This window comes from Triticum dicoccoides, chromosome 2B (assembly GCF_002162155.2).
Source record: "Triticum dicoccoides isolate Atlit2015 ecotype Zavitan chromosome 2B, WEW_v2.0, whole genome shotgun sequence".
NCBI lineage: Eukaryota > Viridiplantae > Streptophyta > Magnoliopsida > Poales > Poaceae > Triticum > Triticum dicoccoides.
Window position 1 is genome coordinate 221,580,381 of NC_041383.1, and position 11,608 is coordinate 221,591,988.

An 11,608-nucleotide genomic window follows, 5' to 3' on the forward strand; every position below is an offset into this window, starting at 1 on the left:
ACATCTTTCAGTGTAGGTGCAAGCTCGCCAAAACGAAAGTGAAATGTGTGGGTTTCAGGTCTCCACCGGTCAACGAGGGATGTCAAAAGGGACGGGTCCGAACGTAACTGGTCTTCTCATGATGTGAGCCTAGCAAAAGCATATAGTCCATAGGCGTCAAGGTGAGGAATGAAAGAATTGTGTATTGGCCAGATTTTCTTTACGGTTCGAAGTCTGAAAGTCCGAAAATCATGTTTTTTATTTGGGTTCAAAAATAGGTGGCAACGGTGGCCGGCGTCATGGGGCCCCTCCAAAAGCACTGACACTTCAGCCATAACCTGCACACAAACATACAAACAAAAAATAAACTTAAAAAATACAAAGAGATATAATTTACATTAATTAACTGAAGTTAACATCACAGGTACAATAATACAAAGAGATTCAATTTAAAATAAATATAATACAAATATAACACAAAGAGATTCAATAATACAAAGAGATTCAATTTAAAATAAATATAATACAAGAACACAAAGAGGTTCAATAATACAAAGAGATTCAATTTAAAATAATAAAAATATAATACAAATATAAGTAGACATAGCGAGTACAGATAAATCAACATCATGCGGTGTTGTTCGCTCGATATGGGCATTCCCTACGTGAATGTCCAGGACACATACAAACACGGCATCGCCTTGGTTCTCCCATCTGGCTATGGTCCATGTCATTGCGATGACGCCTAGGCTGACGTCGTCCCTTGGCGGTTATCATCAAGTCGGCGTTCGGAACCCATTTTAGCCCATCTGGCCTATCAATGTCCCAGGCCCAGAACTCACCGTTCCAAGTGTTGTACAAATTGTACATGTTGAAGTACGGCGATAAGTATGGCTCGACACTGATTTTTTGATCTGCAGCCGCGCGGAGCACATGACTACAAGGGTAACCCTCAATCTTGGGCTTGTTGCACGTGCACTCACAGGACGTTGGGCCGAGGGTGACAGCTTGCTTTTTTGATCCTCTGTGGTGACCCTTAACGTACTTGGCTAGCACATTGACCTCCCACTTATTCCTAAGTGCGTCCACTTTCCCGTAGCCATGGCTTTGGGACTTCTTTGCTTTCTCGTCCAGATGTCTTTGCATCTTCCCGGACCATGGCTTGTTCAATTCAACTTGTGCATTAGCCACGGTAACCCTGTCTGCAAAGTATGACAGGGTCCGGTTCCAAGTTTCTTCAATCAAGGCTATGATAGGCAGGGCTCTCACCCCTTTAAGAACACCATTGTACACCTTAGACATGTTGCTGGTCATTATTCCATATCGAGCCTCGGTGTCGTGAGCCTGTGCCCACTTGTATAAATTAGGGCAATTCTCGCCGATCCACTGGCTCAAATTTATAGCCTTCCTACGACCCCTCCGGTCTTCTCTCTGCAGCAAGGCCGCGCGCTCGATCTCACCATTGATACCTGCCCAGATGGCATTCATTTTGGCTTCAGTTTTCTGCATGCACATCCTCTTGAATAACTTGAACCAATCCTTATTCTTGAATTTGGAGTAAAAGTTTGCTGCCAAATGCCGCATGCACCACATTACCTCTAGATCTGACCACCCCCACTCTTCTGACGACTCCTTAATTATGTCGAGAGCACTTAATAATCCTGTGTTGCAATTAGAGATGATGCAAACACCTAAACGCTCTTTCACGACACCCATCTTCACGCAGCTCAGGAACCACAACCAGCTACCTTTGTTCTCGCTCTCGACCAGTGCGTATGCAATAGGAAGAAGCTGATTATTTGCATCTGTTGCAATCGCCACCAATAGTGTGCCCTTGTACTTTCAAGTGAGAAAGGTATCATCAATTGATAATACCGGGCGACAGTGCCTGAAGGCTTGTATAGTCTGGGCGAATGCCCAGAATAAGCGGTTCAGGATTAGCTCACCCGGGTTCTTTGGGTTTGGACGTTCTCTCTGCCAAACTTGAGTCCCCCTATTAGCACTTGCTATCTGATGAAGCATTCTGGGGGCATAAGAATAGGCCTCCTCATAGGTTGCATACAAGTTCTAGAATATATTTTCCTTTGCATGCTAGCCTTGTTGTAGCTGACAGAGAAATCAATCTGATCTTCTGCATCTTTTTGCAAAGCCCTAACACTAATGTTGAGACTTGCCTGCACAATCGTTTCCATCACCTGTGCCACATATCTTGCTGTCACATTGCAGTGATTTGAAAGAGTCCGAGTTTGCTCACAGCTATGCTGCACTATTTTGGTGATATGCCATGACTGACATACCTCAGGCTTCAGTCTAGCGAGAACTCTTCCGCGACAACCTTTCGCGGTGTGGATGCATATAACCTTCAACTCTTTTTTATCAGACAACTTCACTTTATGCTGGCGGTGGAGGGCGATTGCATAGCTATTAATTGCCTGGTAAGCAGACTTCTTGTCTGGGAAAACCTGCCCAACCTCCAGGCCCCGCGCTTCTAGGCCAGAAACCGAGTGAAATTCATTTGTGATGCTCATATCCTGTAAAAACCCAGGTTGCAGTGATGCCGCGACCGCCCTCTGGGGAGGAACATCTTCTTCTTCGCTTGACTCGGAAGACGCGGAAGAGTGATCGTCATCATCTAGCGCCTCCGGCAATCCCTCCACGTGTTCGTTCATGTCAACGGCCGCAGACCAATATCCCGTGTCATACACAGGCTGGTCGCCCGTCGGTTCCGATGGGGCCGATGCTAGGGGCTGATGTGATGGCCAACTCAACCTCACCGCCCCTGCTACTGCATCCGGCAACATCAGTGACTGAAATGAACTCCACATACACCATTGGCTGACCAAACACTGGGTTATTGGGATTGCTTGCAAACCTCATGTACGCCCCCACGACTGATCACCTGTGACAGGCCGCAAACCCCAACGGGCAGCTGTCCCTTCATTTCCTCCGTCAACGACGCATGCCTTCATTGTCATTTCCCCCCTGCATCCCTGGGCCAAAAACCGCTCGGATGCACCTTTTGACTTCTCATTACAACTATAGTCAACCCGCACAAGGACACATCCACCCCCAAAGGACCGTCGCGTAAGACGTTCCCATAGTACACTAACAAATTTTCCATAGTACCTAACCAACATCCATATTTACATTTCAAATAATTAGTAACCAAACATTTAGTAGTAGTACGACTAAAATAATAACCGTATTTTCGTTACAAATATTCGGTTTGTTTTTTTAATCATTTGCTTAGACTTTAAGGGGTTGTTAGATTATCGAGTATTTCAAGATCTATTTTATATAATGTTATATCAGTTCGTGTGAAAATTATTCCTAACTTTTAAGCACTAACATCGCATAGCTAATGACAACCTAAAAGACTAACTAATTACCACCGTGCATGCACAAAATTATCACATGAACATCAATATTAGACACAGATTTTTCTTTCTGCTATCAAAAGTATGAAAATAGCACTTGCTTGTATGTAGACCTATGGTTTCCTAACTATAGACTTAGTAATAAACATACCACAAGAAATAACATACCACATACAATGAACAATTGCAGTGCAATTTTTTTCTTAATTACTGTATTAACATCTTCTCTCACATCAATACTAATGAACACAGCTAACATTGATACAACATCTTCAACCTACTCTTCTAAAAAAAGTATAAATGTTGTATCTGTCGTCTGTAAATTTTTCTAACCTCTAAGCACTTACATCGCATAGCTAATGACGAGCTAAAAGACTTACTAATTACCACCGTGCATGCATAAAAATATATTCATATATTGCAAAGCTCATACCTCGTTCTTTCCGTTCGTACTTCGCTTTGCACGACAAATCCTACTCCAAAAACTCCAAATGACTCCTCCTATTGCTGAAATAATGCCTAAAACAACATACAATACACACTTAGGAACTAATCAAACAGAACAAAAACATCATGCATGTGAACGGAACCAACAAAAATGGATAGATCTTACCTTAATCTACCTTTTCTTCAACTTCGGCATCTTCTAAATCCAACTCTAAATCAGCCAAAATCACGACTAAAAGTGGCTACCAAGTTTTCCTTTCTGTGTATTCTAGTAGACTTAGAGAGAGCAGAGAAGCAGAGAAGGCAACCAGAGATTTCCGAGAGAGAGTGTATGCGCACGGAGCCGTGGTTGTGCGTATAAATAGAAGAGGAGCACTGTTTTGTCGGCAGAACGAGTTAGAACTCACCAACTGCGGCCTCGGATCCCAGCATCGTGGTGTCTCATCACACGCAGGAACATCAATGCTCTTCGGTGTGCGACACGAAATCACGCATACAAATCAGCACACCTGAGTGTTGTCGCTTCGGCTACAGACGGAAGCGTAAATCACACAGGCAGGCGGGAATCCAATTCCAGATCATCGGAACTTGCGGCAGAAAGCAAAAGAAAGCATGGTCATCAAATTTGGTGTTGTCACCTCCGCTGCAGTAGCAACTTTCGAAGCATGGGAATCAACGGAGTTTGTATCGGAATCAGCGCCGCTCCTTTTCCCGCGCATGCAGCAGCTGCCCGCCTCGGCTAGTGGCGGGGCCCGCGACCTGCACGGCCTGTCGGCCAGGGAGCGATCGCGCCAGGAGAGGCCGCCTCCCGCGGTGACGGTAGGGCCCACCTGGCCCGCCCCGTTCCGTCCCAGCGAGGCACACTGCAGCAATGCCGTTTCGCCTGGGTGGCCGCCTCCTGCGGTGGCGGTAGGGCCCGCCGCCTCCCGGAGTGGCGGCAGGTGCCACGTGTCGCCTGTCGCGCCTGCCGCCACGGGCGAGGGGGTCCTTTTTGTCAAATTCATCTACAGGTGGTCTTTTCTGGCAATTCCAATGGGCAAGTGGTCTTTTTTGACAAAAAAATTTTGCTCTAAGAAAATACTCTTTCTCCGTCCGCAATTAGTGACCCCACCCCCACTTTCCCTGCTTCGTCCGCAATTACCGCCATTGCCGAAAGCTTCTTCTCGTCACTATACGTACGTCAAAAAAAGAAAAGAAAAAAACTTCTTGTTCTCTCTCCTCTAAGCTTCCCCAATCCTCTCAGCCATGCTCTCCTCCCTCTCCGCCGTGACCCCGCGCGTCAACGTCTCGGCAACACCTGCCCTGGCGCGCTCGTAGCGCAGCCGCACGACGGCCGGCCGGCAACCCGACCTATGCTCCCCGACCAGTCGGGCATTGGCTGACCCCCAAATGCCTCACACTAACTAGCCGCCGCTTGTACATAGACACTACCGCAAAGTCGAAGAAGAATAAGGAGAGAGAGAGAGAGAGAAGAAGAGAAGGATTCCCCGCACGTTTGCCAAATCGGGCCGCCGCTGCCTTCTCATCGCCGGAGAGGAATTTTAGCCTCGGCGGCGCCCAGCTTTTTTAGTATATCTTTAAGTTTCTGTTTTGGTTGATCCTTTTTTTGGAGTGGATTTCACTGTTTGCGGGCGATGGGAGTGGTGGAGTTCTCGGTGCTGGGGGCGGTTCAGAAGTTTCGATCCCTCATCACCGGCTCCACGTCCGCCGCCGACGAAGAAGCCCGCCAGGCGAGCGCACCACCGTCGCCCGCGACGCCGCCGCGCAGCGGGGGCGTATCTCCGGTGGATTCGCCGCCCCCCGCAGCGAGATCCGGAGGCAGGCGTGCCATCGCCCTCCGCCGCCAGATCTCGTCGCCACAGCCTCTCCGTTGCTACCCTGTCAGGTAGGGTGCCATGGCTCGGTTTCATCGCCCCCGTTTAGATATTTGACTTGCTCCAATGGAGAAAAAGGGAGAAATGTTTTGAAATCTCCGCAAGTAAACCACCTCAACATCTTAGCATGTTAGGTGGATTATTAGAAGGAAGATAGCAATCGGTGACTAGTTCATTCAGGGTACAAGTAACTCTCATGGATGATTATATTTTTTGACTTGTGTTTTATAATCGATTAACTTATTGTGCTAATCTGTAGCGGAACTGGTTTTCATGGGTGCAGGCGAGCAGATGGGGAGGAAAACGACGGGCCTGGGAAGTTTTTCAGCCCAGGGAACGACTGCTTAAATGACCTCTCAGACACTGACTCTGTTAGTGAGCTCAACCGGTCTATGACCCTAAGCCCCTTGGAGAGCCCGACCTGGATGGTCTGGCAGAATGGCGGCACACGAACTTCCAGGAGAAACGGCCGTTTCAGCCTGGATTCTCTTGAACATGGTACTAAGCTAAATGGTACCATTGCTGAAAGTAGTGGGGAAAGCGACACAAATAAACATCAAGTTGATTTTGATGCCAATATTTGGCGCCCACCACCGCCGGAAGATGAGGGTGATGACGCCGAGTCGAGAGTATTTGGATTCGACGACGATGATGATGATGGGGTTGAGGAGTCAAGCAATCTTCTTGCCCTTGACTGCTTTAGCACCAACAAAACGGTTGATGCTGACATGATCACGGATATAGCCCATACAGAGGGTGTGAGGAATGCTGTACTAGGTCATTTTCGTGCTCTTGTGGCTCAGTTACTGAATGGAGAAGGTATCAGTGTCGGAAACGATGACGGATGCATAAGTTGGCTTGAGATAGTGTCGTCCTTATCCTGGCAAGCTGCTAGTTATGTGAGACCAAATACAAAGAAAGGTGGCAGCATGGATCCTACTGATTATGTCAAAGTCAAATGTATAGCATCTGGGGATCCGACTGATAGGTATGCTCTTACTTCTCCTGCTATTTACATGATTATATGTCTCTCATGTGAAACTCACGGGTAATTCCTTCTACGCAGCAATCTTGTTAGGGGAGTTGTTTGTTCCAAAAACTTAAAACACAAACGCATGATGTCTGAGCATAGGAATGCGAAGTTGCTCATTTTAGGAGGAGCACTTGAGTACCAAAGGGTCACTAACAAATTAGCATCGATAGACACTATTCTTGAACAGGTTTGTACTTTTTTCACTATTCATTTGCACCTTTATTTATATTCCCTCCATTTGGAAATAACTGACGTGGTTTTCTAAAACCACGTCAGTTATTTCCGAATGGAGGGAGTACTTGCACAAGGCCTTGCTATGGTTAAAAGAAATACTATCCGTTTAAGAAGATGTTTACTTCTACATTATATGCAATATAAAATATCCATACGTGCTCTCATCCTAACCATTCGTGCCAAATCCAACATGTGGCGTGACCCAAAGGTGAACGGACCGCCAGTACCAATTGACATCTTTATAAGAGTAAAGATATTTTTTTTTGCTAAAGAAATGCTGTTAATGCAGGAGAAAGAGCACCTGAGAACGATTGTCAGAAATATAGAGTCTTTGCAACCAAATGTGCTGCTAGTTGAGAAAAGTGTCTCATCGTATGCCCAGGAGCTCTTGGCAAAAGAAATTTCATTAGTTCTAAATGTTAAGAGGCCACTCTTGGAGAGGATATCAAGATGCACAGGAGCACAAATTGGCTCATCAATTGAAAATATTGCTTCAGCAAGGCTAGGCCAGTGTGAAATGTTTAAGGTGCAGAAATTTCTGGAATTTCCATCAGGAAAGCAGACAAACAGGAGATCAACTAAAACATTGATGTTCTTTGAAGGCTGCCCAAGGCGTTTGGGCTGCACGGTAAGTATCTCTCTGCTGTTCCATGCACTATTCAAAATATCGGCCGATATTTAAGTTAACTGCCCAATTAACTGCTACTCGGTACCTAACCGAATCAAATAACCCCTACTTAGCCCATTAACTGGTCCAGCCTATTTATCGGTCCAACAGCCGATAAAAGGCCAAATTATCGGGCTGTCCGATCAATTGCTAGATGGGGTATATAGCTTATTTGGTCCAAAATGTAGCCCGTTTCACCGCCCCACGCTCTAGGTCTGGTCCTCCTGCTTCTCCCAGAGTCTCCTCTCCTCGGTGATCTGTGAAAGGTGATTGGTGATGCACTGATGTGTATGTATGTTGTTGTGCAGCTACCAACCCTTGTCTGCTACTAACGTGTACAATAGCATATTTTGACGTCTACTCCCTCCGTTCCAAAATAGATGACTCAACTTTGTACTAACTTTATAAAGTTAGTACAAAGTTGAGTCATCTATTTTGGAACGGAGGGAGTAGTACATTGCATGTTGCTATGTAGCCTAGGATATATAGATAAGCCCTTATTGACCTACCGATAAATTAGCTTAATAGGCCGATTCGCCGATTAATCGACCGAGCAGCTACCAGTTACCGATATTTATGCTGAACATTGGTTCCATGTACATTTGATTGAAGTTGTGTTGCTAACACCAAGCATAAAACACTTGGTTGATAGATGACCTACAGAGAGTACTAGCTAATAATGTGATAAGTTTTCAGACTGAATTTCTATTTTCTTACACATTTATTTTATTTCTAATAAATGTGCTTCAATTTAATTAGGTCTTACTGAGAGGGCCCTGTCGAGAGGAACTAAAAAAAGTTAAGCGTACAGTACAACTTGCAGTCTTTGCCGCCTATCACCTCTCTCTTGAAACATCATTCTTCGCTGACGAAGGCGCAACTCTTCCTAAAGGTCCTTCAAGGCCCGTAATAGAGTTGCCAGATATTCGAGGTGACACAGATTGTTTTGCTGGATCTGCTGGAGTTGGCATGCCTCATAAACTCAAACAAATACAAGGCGATGATCCACGAATGTTTGAGGAGATTTCTGTATCATCTAGATCATTATGTTTGAACGAGGAAGGTGAAAGTGTTGTCTTTGAGCATAGGGAATCTGGATCTCCTGTTGAGCACAGGGAATCTGGATCTCCTGTTGATGATTACTTACCCCATGCAATTGGTTCGTGCGAAGAGAGTAAAATTTCTCCATATTTCCTTGATCTTGATCCAAGAACTTCAGGTATTGTGATGCATTTTCATGACTCTGCTTTGTTTTTCATTGCAAACAATAACCGTCAAGATGTGGTACCAGGGAAGAAATGTCAAGAAGTAGACCATTGGAATCATAAACGACATCATGACTGTCCTGCCGGAGACTGTAATGACCAGAATGAATTTTCTGGTGAATTCTTTGGTACCAATGACAACCATCAGAGCATCTTAGTTTCCCTATCAAGCACTTGCATTCCCAAAAGCTTGGTATGTGAGCGTCCACAGCTCTTCCGCATTAAGTTTTACGGTAGCTTTGATAAGCCACTTGGGAGATACCTCCGGCAAGACTTATTTGATCAGGTACATTCCATACTCATCTGTATGTTGATGTTCATTGTCATCATAGTTTAAAAAAATAATGTTTTGTCTATGTCCTTCCTCAGGCATATTGTTGTCCATCATGTAAAGAACCATCAGAATCACATGTAAGGTGCTATATTCATCAGCATGGAAGCTTAACAATTCGTGTTAGGCGGCTTCTGTCTCAGAAGTTGCCAGGGGAGCGTGATGGGAGGATATGGATGTGGCATAGATGCCTCAAGTGCGAACCTAAGAATGGTGTACCACCTGCTACGCGGAGGGTTATTATGTCAGATGCTGCTTGGGGCCTGTCATTTGGGAAATTCCTGGAGCTAAGCTTTTCAAACCGCTCTACTGCTAACCGAATTGCAAGCTGTGGCCATTCTCTCCAGAGGGACTGTCTTCGTTTCTACGGGTACATATCGGCTATATCCCTTACCAATTAAAGTTGTCAATCCTCGAATGAAATCTCAGGTTACCTGCTAATCTATCAGATATGGGAACATGGTGGCCTTCTTCCGATATTCTCCTGTTGATATTCTATCAGTTACCCTCCCCCCCTCCGTATTGTGTTTCAACTGTCGCAGTCCACAAGACTGGACCAAAACGGTGGCAGTGGAGGTAAGTTATTTTCTCGAAATTACCAAGTCACGTTCACTGCCTGCATCCTATGTTTCTGTTTATTTGTTGTGTCTGGGTGAATAATATTATGTCCATGGACTTCTGTTTGAAGATATATGGCAAAATGAGATCCTTACACTGGGAGATATCTGATTTTCTCCATCGCACTGAAAAGAATATTCCAAGTGAGGATGATCCGGTCAAGACAGGTATTCATAGGCAGATAATTGAGATGAAGGATTTGCTTAAAATGGAAAGAAATGAATGCGAGGTGACGAAATTAGATTTTTCTTTTCTTGTTCAAGGATTACACATGTTTATGTTGATTTTTTAATATATTTTTCCTTTTGCAGATTTTGCTCTTACCTGTTATCAGAGATAGTAATCACCACGTGCAGGCATCAATTGATATTCTGGAGCTCAACCGCTTGAGGCGTGGCCTTATTCTTGATGCTTACCTTTGGGATCGGAGGCTATGTCACATAGATTCACTTATTGAAACAAATGGTTGTGTTTCAAAGAACAATCCTGCTACCGAATTTCTCTTGAACATCAGACTGAAGGAGTGGAAAACAGATTTGCTTGAGGTGGACATAAATATTGGAAAACCCACTTGTTTGTTGCAGTCACCTGGAAGTCCAAGAAAATCTTTGTTATCCAGAGAGGTCTGCTTCAGTGATGACGAGTACAGTATGTCTGGGAAAAAATTGCAGATCGATCTGGTTGATCATCCTGATGATACAGAAGATCTTGACAAGGTCTTCAGCAAATTCAATGGAGAGAAAGAATGGCCATCCACTAGAGCTGCCATTGGTATGGAACCTGTTGAGAGGTTACCCTCACTTGCGTCTATTTTTTCTGATAACATTGATTTAGCATGGACTGGATCCAGTGAGTTACAGTATGATCTTCCACAAGATTTCACCAAAATTGATGAAAATGGATCCCTTAATTTGTTGGATAACCCAGGTTACAAGAATGCCCCTGTTAGAATTCACTCATTTGATTCTACAGTAGCATCCCGTCAGCGAGAACGCACTGGATTAGCTCCTACTTCATTGCATCTATCGTCATTCAGATCTGCTGAGTACTTCGGGGGTTTGACAAGCATCACAAAAGATCCAATGCCAAATATAAGGAGGGCTTGTTCTCAAAGGTCACCTGGGGCCATAGAGAAATTAAATGTTATTCTAACTCGTTCACCCACACATATCTCATCCGCTTCACATATGGTTGATGATGGGGCACGGCTGCTGCTGCCCCAGATTGGCAATGAAGATGTTGTTGTTGCAGTCTATGATGATGAACCCACCAGTATTGTTGCATATGCCATGACTTCAAATGAATATGTGCAGAAAGTCACACGAAAACTAAATTCAACTTCGAGTTTTTCACATCTTCCAAATGCCACCGAGTTAAACCATGGACTTGAACAGTCATTGCCCTCACAAGAAAACAATCTGGATTCTGAGGGAACTCATTTTAAGTTTTCTTTCGACGACGAAACCCCTCTTCCTGCAGATAATGCGAAGTTCTCTGTGATTTGTTATTTTGCAAAGCATTTTGCTGCGCTTAGAGATAAATGCTGTCCAAAAGATATTGATTACATCCGTTCACTAAGTCGCTGCAAGAGATGGTCTGCACAAGGTGGAAAAAGCAATGTTTACTTTGCAAGGACACTGGATGAGAGGTTCATAATCAAACAAGTCACCAAGACAGAGCTGGACTCTTTTGTGGAATTTGCTCCTCAGTACTTCAAGTATTTGATGGAATCCTTGGCCTCTGGTAGCCCAACTTGCCTGGCAAAAATAGTAGGACTATATCA

General features: G+C 44.7%; 1 protein-coding gene across 1 annotated transcript in view; it reads left to right on the forward strand.

Moving 5' to 3' along the window:
- Nucleotides 1–4,959: 4,959 nt before the first annotated feature.
- The window catches only part of LOC119363190 (putative 1-phosphatidylinositol-3-phosphate 5-kinase FAB1C), an 8,529-nt gene continuing 1,880 nt past the window's right edge, over nucleotides 4,960–11,608 (forward strand). Inside the window, exons 1-9 of the mRNA XM_037628500.1 lie at nucleotides 4,960–5,688; nucleotides 5,961–6,665; nucleotides 6,744–6,897; nucleotides 7,234–7,572; nucleotides 8,371–9,162; nucleotides 9,246–9,577; nucleotides 9,657–9,783; nucleotides 9,896–10,054; nucleotides 10,137–11,605. Of these exons, the coding sequence (XP_037484397.1) occupies nucleotides 5,438–5,688; nucleotides 5,961–6,665; nucleotides 6,744–6,897; nucleotides 7,234–7,572; nucleotides 8,371–9,162; nucleotides 9,246–9,577; nucleotides 9,657–9,783; nucleotides 9,896–10,054; nucleotides 10,137–11,605 (4,328 nt within the window). The 5' untranslated portion in view covers nucleotides 4,960–5,437. The remainder of the gene's footprint in view (nucleotides 5,689–5,960; nucleotides 6,666–6,743; nucleotides 6,898–7,233; nucleotides 7,573–8,370; nucleotides 9,163–9,245; nucleotides 9,578–9,656; nucleotides 9,784–9,895; nucleotides 10,055–10,136; nucleotides 11,606–11,608) is intronic.